The sequence below is a fragment of the Hipposideros armiger genome, unplaced genomic scaffold, assembly GCF_001890085.2.
Source record: "Hipposideros armiger isolate ML-2016 unplaced genomic scaffold, ASM189008v1 scaffold_320, whole genome shotgun sequence".
Lineage (NCBI taxonomy): Eukaryota > Metazoa > Chordata > Mammalia > Chiroptera > Hipposideridae > Hipposideros > Hipposideros armiger.
In genome coordinates this window covers 2,106,981-2,133,483 of record NW_017731670.1, presented here as the reverse complement: position 1 = coordinate 2,133,483, position 26,503 = coordinate 2,106,981, and the positions used below count along the sequence as shown (strand labels likewise).

General features: G+C 31.3%; 1 protein-coding gene across 1 annotated transcript; it reads left to right on the top strand.

The window, feature by feature from the left end:
* The first annotated feature begins 965 nt into the window (after positions 1–965).
* On the top strand, positions 966–26,251 carry ECT2 (epithelial cell transforming 2). Its single transcript, XM_019660517.1, has 10 exons — positions 966–1,073; positions 1,744–1,840; positions 3,445–3,526; positions 9,849–9,927; positions 10,097–10,216; positions 13,233–13,371; positions 14,654–14,808; positions 20,404–20,511; positions 21,692–21,838; positions 24,911–26,251. Exons 1-10 carry the CDS (start codon positions 1,011–1,013, stop codon positions 24,998–25,000), a joined length of 1,080 nt encoding a protein of 359 aa, XP_019516062.1. The 5' UTR covers positions 966–1,010; the 3' UTR covers positions 25,001–26,251.
* Positions 26,252–26,503: the final 252 nt, after the last annotated feature.

Here is a 26,503-nt window from a genome sequence, read left to right as displayed (position 1 = left end):
GATAATAGTCATTCTAACAGGTGTGAGGTGATTTCTCATTGTGGCTTTGTTTTGCACTTCCCTAAAATTAATAATATTGAACATCTTTTTATATTCCTGTTGGCTATCCGTATGTCTTCTTTAGGAAAATGTCTGTTCAGATCCTCTGCCCTTTTTTAAATCAGGTTTTTTGTTGTTGTTGAGTTGTATGACTTCTTTATATATTTTGGATATTTGCCCCTTATTGGATGTATGATTTGCAAATTTATTCTCCCGTTTAGTAGGTTGCCTTTTCATTTTGATGATGGTTTCCTTCACTGTGCAGAAGCCTTTTACTTTGATGTAGTCCCGCTTGTTTATTTTTGTTTTTGTTTTCCCTTGCCTATGGAGTCAGATCCACAAAAACATCCCTAAGACCCACATTAAGGAGCTTAACCTATGTTTTCTTCTAGGAATTCTATGGTTGTAGGTCTTACATTCAATTAAAATTAATTTTTAATTAATTTTTAAAAATTAATAATTAATAATTAAAAAATTAATTAAAGTTAATTTTTATGTATGGTGTAAGGGTCCAGTTTCGTTCTTTAGCATTTGGCTGTCCAGTTTTCCCAACACCATTTATTGAAGAGACTCCTTTCTCCATGTGTGTTCTTGGTTCCTTTGTCATAAATTTGTAGAAGATTTTAATCTTGTCATGTTTATATCAATTCAGTGAGCCTTAATATACTTTTATTTCTTTTAGGGACTTTATTTGCTTTTCAAGTTTTAGGTTGTGTGTACCATTTGAGGCCAAAATTTTGTTTAACTGTTAACTCATTAGTGAGAAGTTTATAAAATAAATTTCTGAATTTAACTTGACAAGAAACATATTTTAAACTTTTGCGTTCAATATGTCAGATTGTGACTATTGATTATTTTACTTCAAGTTTCATTGTCTAAGGGTGACATGTAGTATAAATTAATTTTTTTCTTCTTCTTCCTAGTCAAAAGATTTGGTAAAAACCTACCCTCCCTTTGTAAACTTCTTTGAAATGAGCAAGGAAACAATAATTAAATGTGAAAAACAGAAACCAAGATTTCATGCTTTTCTGAAGGTAATTAATGTACATTCCTTCAAATAAAAATCTGAGAATAATTTCTAAAGGAGTTCATTAAAATTAGACTTATAATAAAAAACGTATCCATGTAAGAATACCTTAATGTTTTCTATTAACTTTAGCTGTACCTGAGAGTGGCAGTGATGTTTAGCTTCAGAAGATTTGGTATATTACGTAGCAGGGTCCAAGAGGCAGCTAAGTGAATGAGAAGGTTGTATATGATATGTATTTTTTTTAAGTTATACATGTTTCAGTTCTCAAACACCTGAAGATTTTCCAGGGCCATTTTGTTTTGCCTTTAATGGTTTTTGCCCCTTACCAGTGCTTTACTTTGTTTATCCAATGTTATCAGCATAATTAACACTTAAAAATTTTTCTTGTGAATTATATAGGCTTAAGAGCAGCTTAAGATAAATTATATAGTAGTCTGTAAAGGAACTCAACTTCTGTTTAAGATGTTAACTATTGTTTGGCCAGGAGGTCATTTCAGGTCCTGAGAGATTATTTGGCCACATTAATCTGCCAGTGAACAACTGCCAACCATCCCACCTCTCCTCAAAGTTCTTATCAGTGCTCTAATGATAAGGTGTAAACTAATACATGTAAGGTATCTAATGTTTGCAGAAAACTTTATTTTTAACTTGTTGAATAAATTAATTTCTTTCAGATAAACCAGGCTAAACCAGAATGTGGACGGCAAAGCCTTGTTGAACTTCTCATCCGACCAGTCCAGAGGTTACCCAGTGTTGCGTTACTTTTGAATGGTACTTATCTCATCTGTTTTTAGACTACTTTGGATGTTTTTATGGAATTGTTTTGTTCTAAAAAATTTGAAATTCTTTTCATTTTCATAGTTTTATTTTAGATTTCAGCATTACAGTTTATATCTTTTATATAGAAAATATCTTTATGGATAATCTTAATTCCTGATGCTACAAAAATTCAGTCTGGCCTAAAAACTGTATTTGTTCTGATATCAATACTGATATCAATTATATTGACTAGTATTGTACTTTGTATCTCTCCATTGAAAGTCTTTTCACATTTGATGGTGTGTCACTAATTCAAAATCAGTTTACATCCATGTAAACACAACATACACCCACAAAATCCCAAGACAAAAGGTGATTCATGTGTCTCAAGTTATTTGATTCTTTTCTGAATCTCGGGTTCTGTATACTTGGTCTTATGCTTGCTTTTTTTTTTTCTTAGATTGTGCAGAACACTCTTGAATCATGCATTCATTTATTTTAGAACTTAAACTACAAATATCAACGGAAGGGAGTTGTACAGCCGATAGTTAATTTTTATGAATAAATTTTGCCTGCAGTAAAAAAAAAAAAAAAAGCATATGAATATGTCTTTACATTTAGCTGACTAAAGTAGTGAATATTTTTAGGACAGTGTCAGTTTTTATATAAAAATTTAGTGTGAAAGTTAAATTACAAACAGGAAAAAATATGTAATAAAGCATTTTGATCCCCAGACCTTAACTACAGTAGTAGGTATAGCTGACAAGGAGGCTAATTTTGTGACTGTTTAATCTGTTTTTTTTCTTTAAAATATTTTGGCTATGTGAGTTATAGTAGCAACTAAAAAGAATGACAATTTTTGTTCTCTTTAAGTTTATTTAATGTAGTTTATAATGACTAGTTTATGAAATGATTTCTCTAGTCTTAAAAAGCTATCCTATTTTATAGATTATAAGGGAAATATATGAGCAAGGAAACTTTAACTTTATAAAGCGTATTTTTTTGCTTCATTATTGTTTCATTAGTACTTGGAGAAATCCATCAAATGTTGTCAAGACTCAAATTAACTTGATTTCTGAGCCTTTCTTCTATCATTTGATTTCAAAGATTAGGTGGGCATAGTACTAGGGAACCGTTAGGTGAAACATGGATTAGGGAACATTATGAGCAACCTGGATAAGAAGAGTCAAAGTATAAGCATGCCATGAACCTATAAACTGAGCAAAATCTGCTTTTAAGGACACCGAATGCTCTCTGTGATGGAATCATGGGCGCTGGTATGAAGTATAACATATATAATGATTTCTCAACTAATTGAGGACCATGTGTTTTCATTCAGCACTATCGAGAGAGTTTAAGGAATCTAGAAGTCCCCAAGCTTTACTAGAAGGGAAATGAAATAGCAGTGTAAGAAAATCTGTGTTACGTATTCTGAAAGGTTAGGCACTAGTAAGAAGAGAGCTCTTAAGGGAACATTGCATAAATATTTTAAGTAAAGGTTAGATACTGTTTAAAAATTATCAGCCTGTCTATTAAGATAAACAGCATTTTTAAGTCTTAGATGGAAAAACCACTGAATTTTTGTTAATCATGGGCAAAACATTTTATTATTACAGACCTTAAGAAGCATACAGCTGAAGAAAATCCTGACAAAAGCACTCTAGAAAAAGCTATTGGATCACTAAAGGAAGTAATGACGTAAGTGCATTATTTCAAATGTTTATTGTTCCTTAGATTTAGAATGAAATTGATAGAACAATTAGTCATGCATAAATGGAGAGAAAAATATCAACAAATGTTGTGAAATATCGAAATTATTTTCCTAATAGTGGAGTTACACATTAAAATGATGAGAGAATTATTGTAAGAATACATTGATTAATAAAAAACATTTATTTCTGAAGGTATTAAACTATTTGCACAGATAGTAACAATGGTTAACAAATTTGAAAATGGCATAAACTTACTAATAGACATTTTCTTTATATATCTTTAGTTATAGCTTGTTTTTGTCTTTGTATTCATTACTCTAATGTGTAACTTGGGAATTTGAACATGAGAATATTAAAAGAAAAGGTTTACAATACTTTTTTCACTTTTACTTTTGACTTTTTATTTCTTTTAATTTTAAGCAATAAATTGTTGGGCCTGGAGATGTATTAAAAGTATAAACTCAAATGAAACTGACTTGGGGAGCTTGATTGTTAAACTTTGAGACATAGTTCTGATCGGAAATTATCTTTTCTGACTATTATGATCAGAACTGAAATCTATGTTGGCATTGTTTTGCCTCATGGAGGGCGAGGGCACTTCAACTTTTTGGACTTGACCTATCAACATGTTTAATAGATTTAATTAAATGGTTCCTGAGATTCCATGAGGTGCTTCAATATAAAATAAAGTTTCTTAAAATACTTGCAAAATAGCTTTTAGCGAGGAACTTCACTAGCTAAAGAGAGTCCAGCAGTAGAATAATGCTCAGATTAGTGAATACCACTTTCTGTTGCTGCTGCAAGTTTTGTGCATGTTTTATTTTTTGCTTATGTTCATATTTTATGTGATCATCAGCCAGCCCCATACTTTTGATTTGTTATTTTGTGGCCAGGATAATAGTTTTTTTCAACACTTCATGGTTTAACAAACTGACACATATTTACCTTGACCTTTTCAACGAACTCTTTGAAGTAGGCAGTGTTACATAGCTTCACAAAAGAGAAAATCTAAGAGGTTGTTACTTGCCCAGTTTACCTGTTTAATGTGTAGAATAATACTCTACCACTATTATTTTGATCATAGCTTGTGCTGTTTGTTATTCATGTATAATATATTTTGGTAAACAAAGATTACAGTAGCCTAACTAGGGAATAGACTAGTCATTTGCCTGTTGGCTACTTCAGAATGGTGTCAGGCTGGCTGCTATAGGGTTAATGAGCCAAATTGATAAGACCGTTGATTAGCAATTTCTTCCTTTTTCAACATTATTTAAACTTCTTGAGAATTTACAAACCTTTCTAACATATCCCTGCCCTAAATGGCTTGCTCATATTAGATGAAAGATGTTGAATTATAGGAGCTGCTGTTTTAATGTTGAATTGTGATGCTGATTTTATAAGCCTTATAGAATTTGACCAAGCCTGAATTCTTGAGATTCTTGAACATTTAGCCTAGGGATTAAGTGTTTATTGTGTTGGTTGCAACAACCATAATCTGTTAGGTAAAGGAAATAATAAGAGCACCAATTAGTCCTTGCCATTTAAGCAAAACAGAAGAACCCTAAAATTGAATTCTAATATCATTAGTTACACATGCTTAATTTATAAACCTTAATTTGTTATAGATCTATGCTTTAGTAATTTCACTACGTTTGTTTCCTTATTTGATTTTATAAACTATACATGTTTAAAATACAGTTTGATTAATTTTGGCATACATATACTCCCACAAAACCATCACCACCATCAAGATAAGGAACTTTTCCATCACCCCCAAAAGTTTACTCATGCCCTGTTGTAACCCATTTTCCTGCTTTTCCCTATCCTGCTCATCCCAAGGCAACACTGCTCTTCTTTTTATCACTATAATTTGCATTTTCGAGGATTTTATCTAAGTGAAAACAGACAGTATATTATCTTATGTCAGGCTTTTATTTTACTCAGTGTAATTATTTTGAGATTAGTCCTTATTATTGCTTATTAATAATTCATTTCAATTTATTATTTTCCATTGTATGGTTATACCGCAATTTATCCATTTATATGTTGGACATTTTGATTGTTTCCAGTTTCTGGCTATTGCAAATAAAACTGCTGTAAACGTTCATGAATAAATCTTTGTATGAACACATACTTTCATTTTTCTTAATAAATACGTAGGAGTAGGAATAGCTAGGTCATGTAACTTTTTAAAAAATTGCCCAGCTGTTTCCAAAGTGGTTATACAATTTTGCCTTCCCACCAACAGTGTATGTTGAGTACCAGTGGCTCCATGTCCTTACCCACTCTTAGTATGGTCAGTCATTTTAATTTGTGAAATTCTAATAGGTAGGTAGTAATATTTCTCATTGTAGTTTTGACTTACATTTTCCCTAATAGCAAATGATGTTTAACATTTTTTCTTATTTGCCATCCATCTTTTCTTCTTTGATGGATGTGTATGTTTGAATCTTTGTCTACTTTTTTTTTTTTTTTTTAATTTGGCTTTTCTTATTTTGAGTTGAGAGTTCTTTATGTATTGTAGGTAAAAAGCTTGTGTCAGATTTGCAAATATTTTGTTGTAGTTTGTGGCTTTTTTAAAAAAACATTTTTTTTGAAAAATACGGGTTCTAGATTTTTATGAAATCCAATTTATCAGTTTTTATGGGTGATACTTTTATAATTTTATCTAAGAAATCTTGATGTAACCCAGATTCACAAAGATTGTCTGTTTTCTTCAAGAAGCTTTGTACTTTTAATCATCAGGTAAAAGTCATTTAGGCCTAATATTCATTTTGAGTTAGTTTTTGTATAAGGCAAGGTATGGATCAATATTCTTTTGTTGTTGTAGTTGAAATGACCAACTTTTCTCCACTGAATTGCTTTTGCACCCCTGTTGAAAATCAGCTAAACTCAAATGTGAAGGTTTATTTCTGGATTCTCAATTCTATATCATGGATCTGTATGTCAAAGATTGCGTTAGTACCACACAGTCTAGATTACAGTGCTTTGTATATTAAGTTTTAAATTGGGAAGTGTGAGTCCTCCAACTTTGTTCTTCCTTTTCAAGATTGTTTTGACAATTTTGAGTCTCTTGAGTTTGCATTTTGCTTTTAGAATCAGCTTGTCAATTTCTGGTGGTGGGAAAGAACAGTGAAGAATTTTATAGGGATTTTGTTGAATCTATTTCAATTTGGGGAATATTGTTATCTTAACAAGAGTAAATTTTCAGATCCTTGAACATTTATTTACGTGGACATTGTGTTCCGTGAACATTAATTTCTCTCAACTATTTTTTGTAGTTTTCATAATGTAAGTTTTGTACTTGTTTTGCTAAACTGTTTCCTAAGTATTTTAGTCTTTTGAAGCTATAGTAAGTGGAAGTACTTTCTTCATTTCATTTTTGGATTGTCCACTGCAAGTGTATAGAAAGACAGTAGAATTTTATGTTGATCTTATCTTGTACCCTGCAACCTTGCTGAACCTGTTTTACTTCTAATAATTTGTTTTTAGAGGATTCCTTAAGGACTTTTCTATAAACAAAATTATGTCATCTGCAAGTAAAGATCATTTTACTTCTTTTCCAATTTAGATGTCTTTTATTTCATTTTCTTGCCTAATTGCCCTGGCTAGGAGCTTCAGTACAATGTTAGAAGTGGTAAAAGCAAACATCTTGTCCTTGTCTTGTTATTAATTTTAGGTGGAAAGCATTCAGCCTTTCACTACTAAGCATGATATGATGATAGCTTTGGGATTTTTGTAGCTTCCCTTTATTAGGTTAAGGAAGTCCTCAGTTATTCCTAGTTTGTTGGTGTTTTTATCATGAAAGTATGTTGGATTTTGTCAAATGCTTTATCTGTGTCTATTGAGGTGGTCATCTGGTTTTTGTCCTTTTTTCTATTGGGATTGTGTATTGTATTAATTGATTTTTGATTGTTAACTCAACCTTGTATTTCTGGGATAAAATCTCACTTGGTCATGGTGTATAAACTTTTTTTATATGTTATACTTGTTTTGCTAATTTTTTTTGAGGATTTTAGTGTATTCATAAAGGATATTGGTCTGTAGTTTTCTTGTAATGTCTTTGGCTGGCTTTGGTATCAGGCTAATACTGGTTTTACAGAAGAACTTGGTGTTCCCTCTTCTATTTTTTTGCAAGAGTTTTTTTGAAGAATTGGAAGTCATTTTTATTGTAAGAAGTTTTAAAATTACTAATTGAATTTGTTCTAGATCTATTAAGATTTTCTATTTCTTTTTGAGTCATTTTCTGTAGTTAGTGTCTTTTCCAGAAATTTGTTCTTTATGTCTTTTCTTTTTAAAGATTTTATTGGGGGAGGGGAACAGCATTGGGGAATTGGGGAAGGGGAACAGACAAGTTGCTGTCCTTTTTGTTCTTGAGTCTAGTTGTGGAGGATGTCACTTCACTGGCCCATGTTGGTATTTTTTTTTTTTCTTTTAGCTGAGCCATCCTGCCACCTGTTGGCAGCTCAGTGGCTGCTCAGCTCGGGCCAGGACTCGAACCGCTGTTGCTCAGAGCTCAAACTCTTGAGCGAGCTCTTAACCAACTGAGCCACTTGGCCGGCCCCCCATGTTGGTATTATAGTTGCGCTCTTCCCGGGTGAGGCAGATTGGTCACCGGCCACTGGCCACTGGATGGCCGCTCACGGCGGCTCTTAGCAGCTCACAGTGACTGCCGGCTGCTCACACCGTCTGCCAGCCACTCATGGTAGCTTTAAGGCAGCCCACTGCAGCAGGGGCTGCAGCCTACGCTGTTGCTGGTGACTCACAGCAGCCCAGCTCCAGATTGAGCTGCTGTTCACCATCTTAGCTGTAGAGGGCGCAGTGTCACCGGCCCCCATCATATGGAATTTGAACCGGGATCCTGCTGCTCAGAGCTGGCGTTGCAAGCCAGCTCTTAACCAACGCGCCACTCAGCCGGCCCAGGTTAACCCTTTTAAAAATTTTTTTTCATTATGTCTTAACTATCTAATTGTTGGCATATAGTTAGTTGTTCATAGTCTTTTCTTATAATCCCTTTAATTTCTGTAAGGTTGGTAGTCATGTCCCATGTTTTATTTATGATTTTAGTAATTTGAGTCTTTTCCCTTTTTTCCTTTGTCAGTCTAGCTAAAGTTTTGTCAGTTTTTCTCTATTTTTATATTTCCTATTTAATTAATTTCCACTCTAATCTTTATGATTTCACTTTTTCTGCTTGCTTTAGATTCATTTTGCTCTCTTTTTCCTCAGTTTCTTAAAGTGGGCAGTTAGGTTATTGATTTGAGATCTTTTATTTTTATTATTATTATACGCACATAAGTGCTATAAATCTACCATATAGTAAAGCTATAAATTTCCCTTTAAGTATTACTTTAGTTGTATCCATTGATTTTGCTGTGCTGTGTTATTGTTTATATTTATCTCAAAGTATTTTCTAATTACTCTTGTGATTTCTTCTTGACCATGGATCATTTAGGAATGTATTGTTTAATTCCCACATATTTGTGAATTTCCGAAGTTTCCTTTTGTTATTAATTTCTAATTTCATTGTTATCAGAGAATATACTTTCAATCATTTCACAGTTTTTTAGGCTTATTTTATGGCCTAATCTGGGGACTGTTCCATGTACATTTGAGAAGAATGAATATTTTGCTATTGTTGGGTGGTGTATTTACATCATTTTACTTTCAGCCTATTAATGTCTTTGACATATGTTTCCTATAGACAGTATAAATTTGTCCAGCTTGCCTTGTTTGTTTCCTATCTCACAGAAATTGACTTTCAGTGTCTTGAGAATCCTTGTTTCTTTATATTTTGATAGCTTTTTAGTTGTTTCAGGCAGAAGGATATATCCTTTTATTCTTATTTCATCTTGTCTGAAAGCTGTAATTTTAGTTTTTGTTTAAATGAAATGAAACTTCATTTCATACTTAGAACTATTAATATTAGCCTGAAGATTGTACAGGTTTAATGTATTTTAGGAAGAGTATACAGAGTATAGTAAAAAAAAAAAATATTGGGTTGTCTGAAAAGTCATGACGCATTTTTGCAATGAGAAACATAGAAAAAATACATCATGACTTTTCCGACAACCCAATATATAGTAAGGAGTATAGTAAGACATACTTTTCTGAAGGGTCTATGAAATTTTTTTTTTTTAATGTAGTGGGATACTTTTAAGGAATATTTTAACTAGCTGATTCAGTTATCAGAATTAAGATAGAGACTGAGTGGAAGGACTTTGTTGTGACAAGATGTATTTGTATTCAGATTTCATATCCTGTTGGTTTAAAAGTTAAAAATTCTAAAATAACCTTAATTAATATTTCAGGCATATTAATGAGGATAAGAGAAAAACTGAAGCTCAGAAGCAAATTTTTGATGTCGTTTATGAAGTAGATGGATGCCCAGTAAGTATTTGTTTTTGATGATTACCAATTTACTTTCTCTTTCTTGTTGTTTAGATTCTACAGTTTTAATATAAACAGAATGTTGGCACCACTTTCTTTTAAATTGTAGCTTTTAAAAAGTTACGTGCTCCCAAATGATCTCTTTGATTAATATTTTCAATCTATACAGGCTAATCTTTTATCTTCTCACCGAAGTTTAATCCAACGAGTTGAAACAATTTCTCTAGGAGAGCACCCCTGTGACAGAGGAGAACAAGTAACTCTCTTTCTCTTCAATGACTGCCTGGAGGTAAAGATGTACTTAATATAATATAACATTATATTATATTCATGTGTTGAATGTTTAAAACCAAGCTATGATTGAAATATTACATATAAATTTAAAGTAAAGTGAACTTAAATAATCACACTTTTTTGATTGAGACCAATTGTTGGTTTAATACTATTAATAGAATGCTTTTAGAAAAAGGTGTACTATAAAGAAGTACGATACATTTCCATGACTTCAAATTTAAGTCAGAATTAAAATTTAGTTTATTTCTGTGCAAATAAATGCTTAGGCCAAGAATTTTAGGAACTTCTTGTTTCTATGTAAATTTGTAAAATTCAAAAAATTGAGTTCATTTTGAAATTTGAGTAGATTTTTCTAGCAAAGAAGTCAGTATTTTGTTGAAGAGAGAGATATCTTGATTATTTAATATTATGAATTATGATTCCCTGATTGTTCCTTAAGACAGCAGATTTTAGAGTGAGTAAATGATAAGTGTACTAGGTGGCGTGCAGTGATTCTAGTTCTAAATTTCTCATCTAAGTTAAATTTTTCCCCCATATCCCTCCATAGGCAAATTGAATTATGTTTCTGTGCTTTTTCACCTCTTTTCTTTTATTCTGTTAATACTGTATTTTTAAACAACTAGAACAGCCTAATGGGGATATAAATGAGTGTATTTTCTTTTATCTCAGAAGATAAACCTGTTCGTTTTGATAAAATGGATGGTTATTAACCAGAAGACTAATTTGACATTCCTGTTATTGAACAACTTTCTGTTGCTTTCATTAAAGTTATTTGATGGGTTTCTTTTTTTGTGTGTGTGTGTGTGTGTGTCTATACCTCTTTTTTCCTTTTCTGCTTCACTTCTCTTCCAGTACTGCCCTCTTGTATCATGTATATCATTATAAAATACAAGGGAATCTTAGAGAAAAAGTCATGCACAGCCACCAAAAATTCACTTGTGTTAAATGCAGAGTTTTGTTATGAGGTTAGTGAAAAATGCTATTTTCATTTGTTCAGTAATATCACAAACACAAAAGTAAAAACAGTGAAAATCCTGTACACAATAGACCATACCCTGAACTGAGAAAGTTATAAAAAATCATGAGACAGATAATCCTGAACGACTTGTTTACCCCATAATAAGACCGGTAGACTGCCCCGCTTTTGAGAATAGGGACTAGGTGAAATCAATTGTCAATCACATTTTACCTGAATTTACATTATCATGGGTTTTTACTGTCCAGAGTTGCTAAGTACTTCTATTTATTAGCTTCTATAGGTTTTTCCAGTTGAATTCCCTAGTAGGTCAACTGTCCCCATTCATCTAATAGGTTAGGTTTTCTGTACTTCCCTGATAATCCATTCTGGTTTTTATGCCCTTAATCCTGAGATAATTGTGGCTAACTTTAAATTTTTGATATTACATCTCTTCATATTCTGTGAAGTCTTCTATAACTAGCTCATTGACTTACCTTCCACTTTCATTACTGCCATTGGTCATCCCTGTAGCTTCCAAGTGCATTATGTGATACCCTGGCCTCTCATTTCATTTACCAGTGACCTTTCGTTCTGCTCTGTTAGCCTCCCTGTCTCAGAATCACAGTAACTGAAATTTCAAGCTCTATTTCTAACATTAAATTTGGACTTCAAGATTTACAATCCCTAAGTCTTATTCCTTAGCTTGTTTGTTTTAGAAGGAAAACAAACTTCTTAGCATATTTGGAATGAAGAGTATGATAAAAGTTAGAAACATTTAAAATGGATAAAATCTATATTGGCTTCTCTTAAATGACAGGTGATGCGTTACTGAAGTTAAACTAATATAGTATTTAAGGATATATTTCCCTTTTTATATTTTATCTCTTTTGAAATTTTTTACCTTGATGTAGTAGCATTTGTATCGTTAATACTTGTCAGTTTTTTCTTTTTAAAAATGAACCTTAAGATTATTTATTTTGCTTAACCATATTAATTTAAAAGTATATTCAAATATTGCAGTGGAAATAATTATTTAAAGAGTCTATCGCTTATTTTCACAATATTAATGTAAAGGAAGTCTTAATATTTGATATGTAACAGATCTGTGTCATATGTCTGCCTCAATGTGAATATGATACTGACTGTCTTTTGATTTTTTCTAACTAGCCAACACAAGGTAGTATACTTTTCAGCCATACTTTGTCATATTTATAATGGTGACCAGTCATTCTCAATTCATTGAGTAACTTAATCTAACTCATTTTGTGTGAATGTCTTTCAGTTGATGATTATGACCTCAAAAGAAATGTTCTTTCAAAAAGGCAAAATAACGTAGTAGACTTTCATGGAAATGAAAATAATAAATTTAAAGATCTTACAAAATTTGCAGAACTCAGATACATCATGAATCACAGGGTCCTTTCTGATTTTGCTCCTGGCTATTCAAGTGTTACTTTACCTATCTGTTCCTTTTGCATGAATCCCCAGTTTAGGTAAAGTTATATCGTAACACAACACCTTGAGTTTAAAGTTTATATCATTTGTTTAATGTGTTGTTCAATTTTCCTCTTTCTCAGTAGTATAAAAATACGAGAGGCAGAACCATTTCTGTGTTATTCACTCCTTTATTTTCAGAATCTGAGATAATTGTGAATTCTACTCTTAAACTGGCATCAATTATGTTTTGAACCCAAGACAGATCCAGCGCAACAACTATCCTCCTTCCTGAACTCAAGATTCCTCGGTTCTTTGATCCTGTTACTTCTCACAATGCTTCTAAGTTCTTGTACACCTCTGGGATCTTTTGCATAGATCTGGTCCTTTGGCCTGTGTTCCTCATTTTTGAGCTCTTCTCATAAACGTGAACATTTCTGCTACACAATTACATGTATGCATTTGTCATGTAGTAACTCTGCTTATCACATATTCTAGACTAGTGGACTAATAGATGAGCTGCATATAGATTTATGTGATTAGTGCCATTTTATCTTTAACTGTTTGGTCTTTGTTTTTATTCATATTACTTATAATGACTTTCCCCCCCTATATTCAGATAGCAAGAAAACGACACAAAGTTATTGGCACTTTTAGGAGTCCTCCAGGCCATGCTCGACCTCCAGCTTCTCTTAAGCATATTCACCTCATGCCTCTTTCTCAAATTAAGAAGGTGCTGGATATAAGAGAGACAGAAGGTATGCTCATTGGGTCAACTATTGGTTAAATAAAAATAGTTTATATTCATTGTACGTTTGAATCACTCCCTTATATTTTACTTTTAACTGGTAAATTATCTTTAAATGTAGCTGGTTAGCTCTGGTAAAGTAAATATTCTTATACTTCTGTCCCACCTCTGTCTCTAGGAACTGCCTTGATTATTTTACTTTTTTCAAATGCAAGTGCTATCTCAGTCTGTGGAATATCTTCATCTCTTAAATGGTGACATGTCTAAATAGTGCCCTAACCTAGCTTATCCATACACCAGAACTTTTTATTTCTTCAGAATCCAAAAGAAATCACCAGTCTATTACTTGTGCTCCACATCTTATACTTTCTGTTTCCAATGGCTGTATTGTTAAGAATACATTTAGGATGTAGCAGGAATAGATGTGCATGAATAAATTTACCCAAAGCAACTGTAGTAGACTTGACATGGAGTTAAATGTGTATTAAGGAAAACTTTTGCTCTCAACTTTTTGGTAGTTTTAGGGAGGGTTGTCTGAAGGCCCGAAATTGCCAAAAGTTTGTACCTACCCAAAACAATATCATCTATTTAACTGGCGCCTATTGATGTGTCTGCATGGCCATATTTTGGATGTTGGGCATATATTTTTGCAGTGTAAGCTGGTTTCGTTACTGATCCCGTCCTCTAATGATGGAAGGCTTTGAGTTAATATAAACAATTAAAGAAAACATGAACATAAATTTATATTGCTATCTTTATTGTCAAAGTCTGGATTTATTAAGGGTTATTTAATGCATTTTAAATCATTTTCATATTTTTGGTTTATAATGGAAGATTTCATTGTTTAAAATAGGTTCTATTTTAGCATGTTGGTCATAAAACATTTTGTAATAATGTTAATATTTGGATATTTTATTTCTTTGAACTTATTTAAGTAGGTTGATTTCTAATGCCATTTTATTTTAAAACTCAAATTATGGAATTCTAAGAAATGATGTAATCTAATTTTTTAAAAAACTCCATCATAGAAAATAATAAATGTCATGGAAAATAGTGTTTACTTAATGTCAAATTATTATTGGTGGTTGCTCATATGGTACTTACTATTATAAATCTTTCTAATGTTTCAGTGTGATAACTGTGATGCTCTTTGTCCAATTAAAAATAGAAGGACGGGAATGGTGGAAAGAGATAATTTAATTGGAATTTTGTTGGTCTGAGGGAATTAAACTTGCATAAATCTATTATTTTCTAAGGAAAATAACACTTAATGTTTATGATTCTGGAACTAGATTGCCATAATGCTTTTGCCTTGCTCGTGAGGCCACCAACAGAGCAGGCAAATGTGCTGCTCAGTTTCCAGATGACATCAGAGGAACTTCCAAAAGAAAACTGGCTAAAGATGCTATGTCGACATGTAGCCAACACCATTTGTAAAGCAGATGCTGTAAGTTCTTAATCCACAATTATAATGAAAAGTTAAATTCCATGGTGATGCACTCAGGCTAAACCTGTATGTTTCTAATGACTTGTTAATTATGAATATAGGATAATTTTATTTTTTTTGAGTTTTATTTAGTGTATTGAGGAAAGCTGTTTAAAAGTTCTTTTGGAAAAGAATTTTTAAAACTATAGACACATGAAACATTTCTTCGAGTCTCTTGTTTATGTATAGGCTCCTCATAGCCTTATAGCTTCTTTGGCTCTGATTTAGTGGGGCTTTTGGGACTTGTAATGTGCCCTGTGACTTTCATTGGTACTCTTTGACCTGGCTGTTTGTAAAATAGAGGGTATTCTGTTCTGTGGTTCTTTTATCTAACTGAAAATAATAGATGAGTTGTAGCAAGTTGGTTTTCCTATCAGGCAAGCAGCCAAATCAGTTTTCTCAGTCCAACCTCTAAAAATCAAATCCCATTATGAATATATAATTACCTTTATCATACACAGATTAAAATGAATATGTGTGAGAAAATCAAATTATCAAAGTTAAATGACTCACCAGAAATCAGGTAGCCTGTAGTAACTCTTGGATGAAATATAGGTCCCTTAAAAGAGAATTTGATTTCTTCACCATATATGGAGGAGACATGTACTAGACCCCTTCATCATTGCACAAATGACATAGAGGAGAATGTACTGACGGATAACTCTCTTCAGTACAGTACTACTGGAACTAAGATTGCCTTGGACATTCCTGTGACAACAAAATGTTTATTTTATCTTACTTAAGTCTCCCCTTGAAAGACATGGAGGTATACCTATTGTGGTTTATGAAGTAGATATTACTCGATTAAAGCCCACTACCTTAAGTGTTTAGTACAATTAACAGACTTCTTTATTTTTTTGTTTTTTAAAATTCCTGTGGGCCCGAAATATGGTGTTATAAATAAAGGATTGTTCCACATAAAGGTTCATAGAGGGAATACAGTGATAGTCATAAAATAGAATGCTGGTTAGAAAAATGATAGACAGTTTTTGTTATAAAGCTTACAAAACTCATTATAAGGAAGAGTTTTTTTTAAAGTTCTAGGTATCAATATGTAAAATGGATCCTTGCAGTATAGTGATTGCCTATTTTAGAAGTTGGTCCTACATTTATCATGATGTCAGACTAGATGGTTATGCAGTCCTTTCCAAATTTATAACCATAATACTAAATATTATGTAAATATAATACTAAAACATAAACAGTTAATGGACATATTTCCTTAAAATACAATGTATTGAATTACTTAGCCACGAGATGGCTAATAATCTTAGAACTCAAATATAAACAACTAATGAAAAAATTTCATAAAATAAAATTAGCCACAAGATGGCAGCAAACATTTAACTATGTCCTTATTTATACTGTCTTAAGCTACCAAATACTTTCAAGTTGTGGAATTTTGTTACTGAAAAATATGTTTGTAAATTCACATATTCAGTGACTCCCATTGAGTTCTTTTCTGCATGTAAAATATTGTGCACATTAAATTTTTTAAAAAGCCCTGAGCATTGTCTTATCATTTAAGAACATTTGCCAAGTTGAAGAGGTCTTTCTATACACACACACACACACACACACACACACACACACACACACGATATGAAAGATAAAAATCACTGATCCTTTGAATCAGAAGTTTTTGCCCTCCTGTTATATATATTTTTGGGTGTCCTAAATAATTAAGAATAAAATAAGTATAACTATTTTATTGTACACAATTTCTTTTGTCACACCCATTTGTATATGACTTAAGAATTAAAATTTTCAGTCTGAAAGAAAACATAATATGATACTATTTTACGTGTGAAACTAAGGCCAAGAGCATAAAGCTAACATTAGAACCTAGGTATCTTTATTCTTAGTAGTTTTTCCTCCCCATGGATAGTATGTCTCATATTCTGTTATTTCAGAATTTAAAGATTAAAGTTTTAATTTTTAATCAGTTGAAAAATTTTCTCTCAGAATACTTAGGTATGTACTTTTGGTCTCTTGCCAACATTTAACCTTTATTTGTTTGGTCTGTACTCTTAAGACTCATGAATCACCTGAGGTCACATGGTAGCTTTGCTGAAGCCATTACAGATGTCTAAAGTCTAACATCAAAAGAATAATTTTATTAACAGATGAATTTAAGCAATGTTATCTCCCCACCCCCCATTTTGAATAGTTTAAAAGTGACTTAGTAATTAAATGTCTATGTCTTATACAACAATTTAGTACCTTTATCACTAAGCCGTTATACTTTAAAAATCAAGCTAATTCTATATCTTGATGAAATTGCCACTGGCTACTTAATTATTAGTTTTTAAACTTACAGCTAGAATTTCTGACTACATGAGGAATAGACTAAAAATAGAACATATACAAGATGAATGTGTTTCTCAGCCAATAACATTTATAATGGAGTTAATATGATTTCTGTTTAAAATTATAATTATTATGCTGATTATACATGGTAAGTTGTTAATATCAACGTCTGTTATTGGTACCACTTTAGTTTGGCCATATCAGAAGATCTAAGCTATAAACATGGTTACAGAGTTTGACAAAATCACCGAGGCACAGGCTCAGGGAGGGGACACAATGATATTGGATATTTTTTCTTTTATATCTGTGAGTTTGAGGACTAGTGGGAGAGAACTTAGGGAAAGAGGTCTGATAATTCACATGTAGTTGAGCTTATTGGCTTAAGATGTCGGGGAATACTAGAAAATTTCCTGTGAATTAACACCCAGCAATAGGCCTCTAAAATTTGTAGCTGAGGTACAGTTTCTCTTGAAATTAACATAATGTATCTCAGTGGGAGAAATTGATTACTACTTTATAATCTCAAACTCAGCAGATCTGTCATTAGAACTAGTCTTAGGTACATTTGGGGCTGATTGAAAACTCTTTCCCTTCCCAAACTTCTTTAATGCTTGAGATATGTTGATTAAGGCATAAAATGTTGTTAGAATTATATTAGTATTATTAAAATGAGTTTTGGTTATGTTACAAAATTCATTTTTATTTTAAAATTTTAGAGGAATAGATTAGAAAACAGTAAGATTTTTCTGGGGAGAATGGGAACTATTGAGAAAAAAGAGTAATAGAAAAAAGCCTAGGAATACTGAAGATAAGTTTCCCCTACTGGGCACCTATGTCTGTGATTTGCTTGAATTTACCTTCCTCTATGGAAAGAGAGCTAAAGAAAGTTCAACTCTGTACATCTTAGCAACAGCTATATCATCTGTTCAGCCATTCTGAACTCAGAGCCTTTTAGAAAATGTAAAAGATCTTGTATCTATTTCCTCCACACCAAATCAGAAGCAATTTGTTTGTAGAGAGAAAACGTGAAGCCATCTGCTCCCTTTTCAGTTCATAGGCGGTTAATAGTTAAGATAGCAATAAGAAAGACTGAGAATCTGTTTTCTTTATTAGCAATTGCTTTAAATTTCAGCGGCCTTCATTATAAAAAGAGCATTTTACCAAAATTAAACATATCCGATATTTCACTTCACTAAATATACATTAATATGTTTCACATCTAAATATTTTATTCAAGGAGTAAATTAAAGTTACCAATATTTAGTTTTATATTCATGCTGTGGTCCTTATTCTGTAATTTAAATTGAAAGTTATTTGTGCATAAGAAAAAAATAGATAAAAGTGTACTGCAGTAAAATATATGCACCTGTCCCACTAGTCTTTTCAGCAGTGCAACTTTTGGTACTTTTATGGTTATCTTTCCAGAAATACAAGCATAGACGTGAAGCATTTCTTGTTAGATTTATTCCTCAGTAATGTTCTCTTTATAATACTATTATAAACAAGATATTTTAGCCATTTAAGTTGTTTTGTATGTAGCTGAATTTTTTATGTATATATACATATTAATTTCATAACTGATAATTTTTATTAAAGTAATTTTTTTACAGTTTCCAATTGTTTCCCACCTAATTCTATTGGATTTTTTCAACTTTTAGTTTTTAAAAAATGTCATAAGTTGACCAATTCAGAGTGAACATTGAGAGTTTAATTAAGTAGCCAAATAAAATATAAATACATATCAATAGTTTTCCTCTTTGCAGTAACCAGGTAAAAATTGTTAGAAATGAAGCGCCCCCCCCTTTCCAATAAAATTTAGTATAAATTTAATTTCAGTATAAATCTAGGAATAGCCTTATAAGGAACAAATGAAACCTATTTTAAGAAAACTATAATACTTTATGGCGAGACCTATGATGTTCTTGAAGAGAATGCTAACTAGTCATAAAGATGTCAATTCATTGAAGTTCTTATAAAGTCCTATAGGGATTTTCCGGAATTTGACAGAATGATTCCAAATGTGATTTTTTTTTAAATTAAAATTTGTTGGGTGACTATACTTAAAAAAATCACATAGGTTTCAGGTGTACAGTTCTGTAATACATCATCTATATATCACATTGTGTTTATCACCCATAGTCAGTTCCCCTTCCATCACTATATATTTAACCCCCTTTACAAAGATGATTTTTAAAGAAAAAGCAATAAGAAAATTTGATTACAGTAGCTTTGTGTAGTGAGTTTTGAAACCAGGAAGTTTGAGACTTCCAACTTTGTTCTTCATTTTCAAGATTATTTTAGCTATTTAGGACCCCTTGAGAATCCATATGAATTTTAGAATGAATTTTTTTTTCTGAAAAAAAAAACAAAACAAAAAAACAAAAAACAAAAAAACAAAAAACTCATTGGGAATTTGGTAGGGATTTCATTGACTCTGTAGATTGTTTTGGGTAGTATTGACTTCTTAACAATATTAAATCTTCCAGTTCATGAACACAGGATGCATTTCCATTCATTTGTGTATTCTTTAATTTCTTTCAGCAACACAGCATTTTGTAGTTTACAGCATGTTAAGTCTTTCATCCCTCCGGTTAAGTTTATTCCTAAGTATTATTTTATTCTTTTTCATGCTATCGTGATAGTTTATTTCTTAACAACAAGAAAGTGGAAACACTTTAAGTGTTCAAAAATAGTAGAATGATAAAGTTAATTGCAGTATAATCAGAAGACATTTCTATAAGCTGTTCATTAAGAGTAACTCCTTTGAGTATTTAATGACATGAAAAAATACGCATAGTATACAGCTAATTGAAAAACATAACATATAAAACCGAATAGTATGACCCTAATTTTGTTAAAATTAAATATTTTATGCATGTAGGAAAATATCTGTTAGGAATATACCAAAATGTAAATAGCAAATAATAGAGTTTGTGGGTGATTTTATCTAAAAATTTTAATCCAAATTTCTTATAATGGTATGCTTTAAAAAATTAAATATTATTTTTAAAAGATACTGGTGGCTATAAATATTGTTACCTGATTAGGATTAAACAAGTATTAGTCATTTAGCAAATGGACCAAGTGGAAAAGAGATGGTCTAGAGCAAATAAATAAAAAATCTTGAGTAACTTCATTTATATATACTCCCATATGTATACAAGTGCATAAAGGTTTGATTTTTAGAAACAGTTGTGTATTTTTAAAGTTTATTTTAAAATAATAAAAATGTTTATTTTTCAACAGGAAAATCTTATTTACACTGCTGATCCAGACTCCTTTGAAGTAAATACAAAAGATATGGACAGTACATTGAGTAGAGCATCTAGAGCAATAAAAAAGACTTCTAAAAGGGTGAGTCTTAGTGAAGTTATTATTTAACATATCTCCAAAAAGTATTTTTCAAGGTATATTAAAGTAATATTGCCATAAACACCAGTGTAAAGATAGTCTATAAAACAAAGTTGTTTTTTGGATCTAGGAAATGGCCCACTGAGATAATATAATAGTTTTAGTTCAGTGAATCTTTGGCATAGTAATTATAATAACTGCTTATTCTTCCCATTCTTGTTGTAGTGATACTTCTAAGAATTCCACTTCAATAGGAATGTACTGATGGTGTTTTACATATGGATATGTGTGCATTCAGCTTAAATACTGCTTCAGCTATTTTTCATCAAAGGGCACATGACCGAGTCAGGAGACCTGGGATCTATTCCTGACCATAAGTGTGGTTCAGTCTTCTAATGCTGAAGATCACTTCCCTACTTACTTTATCAGGGTTGTTTAGCACTACATAAGGGTGTTGGTAACAGGGCTTTTTAGAGTAGAACTAGAATTTTAATAGTCAAAGTGAAATTTGCAGCCATAGTCTACTGCTAGATTCACAAGTTTTTGTTTTTTGGTTATTTTTTTGCTTTTGAGGGGAGGCCTTTCACCTTATTAAATCATCTTTGTATCTCCCAGCATTTTACGAATGATGTACAGTAGATAAACATGTTAAATGATGATTCAAATGAACGTCACTTTTTTAATAAAGAAATTAAGGTTCAAATTTCTTTGGATAAAAAATGTCACAATTAAATTTTAGTGGAATTAGACAAAACCCTGGGTTTTTTCTCTCCCAAGGTAGGTTTATCCTCCCATTTTCTTGCTCCCATTGGACTGTAGTGCTATATGAATGCAAGATGGAGTAGTTTATAATGTACAGTAGGTCTCTGAATAATGTTCAGTGTCATTTCATTATAATGTTGCTGAGATGCCATAGGAATTAACTCTTGTTTATATCGATTAGTTTATGGTAAAATTAGTTTCATTATATGTTGTTTCGCTTAAACTCACAGAACCTATTGATGACGTTAAGTGAGGACTTATTGTACTACGTTTTCTCACTGCTTTGTCCAAAGCAGTTTTAGTTTTGCCATACACTATTTGTACAAAAAGTTTTGATGTGTATTTGGCTTTGTTTATGCTTAATTTTTCTTAGCAGTTATATTAAGTTTATGTAGATTTAATTGTAACTCTTTAAATCTAGGTTACAAGAGCATTCTCTTTCTCCAAAACTCCAAAAAGAGCTCTACGAAGGGCTCTCATGGCATCCCAAAGTTCAGGGGAGGGAAAAAGTCCACCCAGCAGTGACAAGCGTGTAATGAGTCGTCTGTCTAGCACGTCATCATTAGCAGTAAGTGCCTTTGATTTAATGGGCCAAACGACTTACTTGTATTTATGGAGTTGGTATGGAATTAAACTTTTAAAGATGGAAATCTTAATACCTCCATTTAAAAAAATATATCTCTAAATGTCTAACCTCTTTTATTGGGTAAAGGTAACTGAGAAAACCTCAATGAACTAGAGATGGACATACTTAATATGTATTTGGTATGAAATTTTATTGGGATTGAGATATGTTCTAAAACCTGTAAGAAAAGAAACATATTTCAGTCTGGCCTATCACTTTACTAACATAAATAGTGATGGTTCGTTTATACAGATTGGTTCCAATAATATAACAAAAACTGAGTTTTATTCCTTTTACTATTTCTATGATAAGTAGAATATAATACCTGAAGCTGAACTTCAAAGGATGATATGGGTTCTAAATTTATATGTATATTTTTAAATGTTTTTTGAATAATCCATATCCCTAATGGTGTCAGAATTATTAGACATTTAATTAATATTAAGGACATTTCTAACATTTATTACTGTCACTAAGTATATGAGTGATGTGTCTGTTCTTTGTAAAATTATTATTAACCTAACCTAAGGTTAAGGAAAGCAAGTGACTGTCATTTAGTTGTGTGTCCTTCATCAAGTTTCTTGTTCTCTTATCTCCATTTTTGCACATGAGAGAAAAGAGGTTAATAGTATTTACCCTTTAGTGTTATTTATTATAAGGACTAAATACACACACACACACACACACACACACACACACACACACACACACACACACACAAGCGCGCGCTCACATGCATATATTGTGATTATATACTGCGAGGCAGTTTGAGTAGTAAGTGGTTAAGAGCATGAACCCCAAAACTCACATGTTCAAATTATGGCTCTGATGTTTACTAGCTGTATGACTTTGGGCAAGTTATTAAAGATCTCTGTTTCACCATGTGTAAAATGAATCCAAGGTAATAATTGCAAGGATTAAATATGTTAATTTATGCAAAGCACTTTGAACAGTTCCCTGGCACATAGTGAGTGCTTTAGTGTTTTATAAGTGGTTACTTTTTAGTATTAAATTTAGTATAAAATCTACCCAGATATGGCGCATCGTGTTCAATAACTTTTATTTTTTAAGCTATTTAAGTCTTTAGTTAATAAAGCAAAGAATTATGGCTAAATCTATGAGTATGTTTATACAGATATTTGACCAAGTTTAACTTCCAATGAGAGATAAATTGTATTTAGCTGAAAATATAAATATATGCAAAGAAATTTGATCAGTGAAAAAATATATTAAAATTGACAAAATACAGTAAACATTTTTTATTAAAATCAGATTATAAGCTTTCTGAAGGCCAAAGTACTATCCCTTGTTTATTTTCTGCATCTATAGTAACTATTATAAACATTATTGGTTTTCAAATGAAGGTACTTGGATTTTATAGGAATATTTTAGAAAATTAATTTATATTATTTATGGTGTTGTCACTTTTATGTAGACAATATAAATAAGAAGTACCTAAAATATCTTTCAGACATTCATGTCCTCTTCTCCATTGCTTATTTCTGTTCTAACAGATTATCCATTCTGTTTCCACAAGCAATATAATTGGATTTACTAAGCATGTTTATGTTCAGCGTTCAAACTCTACTGGTGGGCGCTCTCAAAACTCCTGGTTTCGATCTATACATCATTCTAGTTTTTCAGAGATACTAAAAGGAAATACTTATTTTTCAAATTTCAAAAAAAGTCCTATCCAAATCATCTTTGAGATTTGTGAAGAATTAGGAGATATACCAACCAGTAATGGAAACCAGCCTCGTGAAGTTTAATGTGAGCTTATTAGCTATTTGAAATTTGTATTTGTGAAAAAAGAAAGCATTCTTTCTCCACAGAATTACGTCTTAGGTGGGTGGGGACTTTTGAATTCACAATTTTATAACTGCTTTGAATTTATTACAACTTAGGTTTAATAGAGTTTCTTTGCATATTGGCACATAAAAATATTTTTGTAGTGTAACTTATGTTGAGGTCCAGGAAAAAATAATTGCAAAGTGGATTCATAATCTAAATCTGATTCTTCATTTTAGATTTATGACATTTTTATAAAATTTATGCTTTTAATATAGAAATGAAAATTTTCACTTGAGGAAATGTGAACTTTTTTTACATCTACTTAAATAATCATTTTATGATTTGATTGAGTGGTAATACTTGACCAACACAGCTCTTTAAACACTTTGTTTTGCCACCTTATAGATGAGAACTTACAGCCTGCTGCCTTGTTGGCCCTAAGTTTATTTACATATAGCCATTCGTGTATGTTAAAATAAAACAGTAGCTTTCTTTAGAATTCATTTTGATTTATACCTACTCTTGGGCTTTTGGTATTGCTGTGCATCCTTTTTTGTTGTTGATAAAAATTCTGATGATGTTTAACTTTGACCTCTGGAACAATAAGTTTAGACAGTTTAGTAACTTAATAATCTCTATTATCAGAAATGCTGCTGTTTTGCTCAATTTTGATATGAAGCAAAATTATACACACACACAAATACACACATTACATACATGTGGGTTGCACACATAATACAAAATCCCTTTAAGAGTATATGGCTTTTAAATTAGAAAGTCATTTCCCATGAAGTATATTCTCTTAATTCTGCTTTATGATTAAATTAAGAAGAAACCACTAGGGTTTGTCTTTTTACTTCAAAATTTGTTTACTAATTTGTAATTTTTTAAAAACTTGAAACACTTAATCATTAATATCTCACAGAGGTACCACTAATAACAGTGAGCCTATATCTAGTCCAATGAGTTGTTATATAGTTTAGTCTATTAATTTGTTTTGTTTTTAGAATGCTGAAATAGTTTTAATTATGTTTTCTCTCCACCCCTCTCCCTTAATTTTAAATTATTTTATTTATTTAAAGAGTTTAGGATTTTCACATGTCTTTAAATTACTTGTTATGGTAATTTGTAAACCGTAAAACTGATATGCATGATGCTAAACTGTATGTTAAAATTTTTTAAAAGAAAAATTTTAGATATAAAATATTTGTCTTGTCTTTACAGGGTATTCCATCACCCTCCCTTGTCAGCCTCCCTTCCTTCTTTGAAAGGAGAAGTCATACCTTAAGTAGATCTACAACTCATTTGATATGAAACTTAAAAAAAAAAAATCTTAATTTATAGAAACTTAACACTTCATGGTCAAATAGAAACTGACTTAAATGGTACTTGTCCTTAGCACTTGCTGAAAGCTGGAAAGAAGATAGGTAACACTAAACTATTTGATATTTTTTCTTGAAAAAGTTAACCTCTTACATTTTTCAAATTAATTCATGTAAAAAATTGTATTGATTTTGATGTAATTTTTCTCTTTGCTTGAATCCTTCATTTGAAGACCAGTGACTTAAGTTATTCATGATATTGGAAGCTTTGCAACCCGATTTCAGTAAATAAATTGTATTGGTGGATGCCAAATATTGCTGTGAATTTCTTTGTATAGTGTCCATAAATGAAATTTGGAAATACATATTTATATCTCAATTTGTGCAGAAATTAAGTGATATCACAGTTCTAACTATATAAAAATCTGGATAGATTTCTGATTAAATAGTGGGGTGTTTCACATGTGCTGTTTGAAGTAGTTACTTAACTGCTCCTTTTGCAGTTTATTTTATTCTCAAGTATTTTCAAGATCTAGCATGTGGATTTAAAAAGATTTGCCCTTATTAAAAAGAATAACAGTTAAAGGAAATTGTTTCAGAATACTTTTGCAAATTGAGTTAAGGATAGACAGGTTAAAAAAATGTATATTTTGCTCAAACATGATATGAGTGTATACTTATAGCTGTTTCACAGACATATATTTATGGTGTTTTTTTTGCCACTAACAAATCTTATTTAGTTTGATAGTGTGTGGAATTTTATTTTGAAGAATGATCATGGGGAATTGTGGTAAACATTGTTTGTACTCTTAATGAAATAACTCTAAAGTTGGCATCAGTTTTACTAATCTGCTGTAAAATACATAGATATGTGTATGGTCAACTTTTTATTGTGATGCCATAATTAAATGTAAAATTGAAATACATTTATTTGCTGTTGTAAAATACTTTTCAAGCCCTGATGTTATCTTTCACAGTAGTTTTTTTTTATAGTCAGTAATGCAAAATAATCAAGTTCCTGTGGATATATGCATTTTTATTTCCTACTTGTTTAGGGAGTACTGCAAACATTTAATTGTCATTTAACAATTCTCAGTTATCTGCTTTAATAGTAACTGACTATATAGATTTTTTTCTATACCATGTATGTATCTCTTTTAAATAGTAAATGACCCTTTACTGCTCTATTTTAAAAGCAGTTGTATTAGTAAGAACTTTGTAAATAAATACTTAAAACCTGAGTATATTTTATGTTTCATGTTTTAAACAATTCCTTTAGACAAACATTTGTAGGCCAGTATGAATGCCTGCATTAGCCTCTGCTTTTTTGTATATTTGCTTGCACAAATTTATTTACTTATTCCTCCCACTATTAATATTTTTGAGCATAATGTATACTGGGCTTATGTGTAGGCTGGGATTTTAATCTGGAATCTACTTTGCAGAATGGAGGTAGTGGATCCTATGATAGTTATAACATTTTGTGTTTATGTGC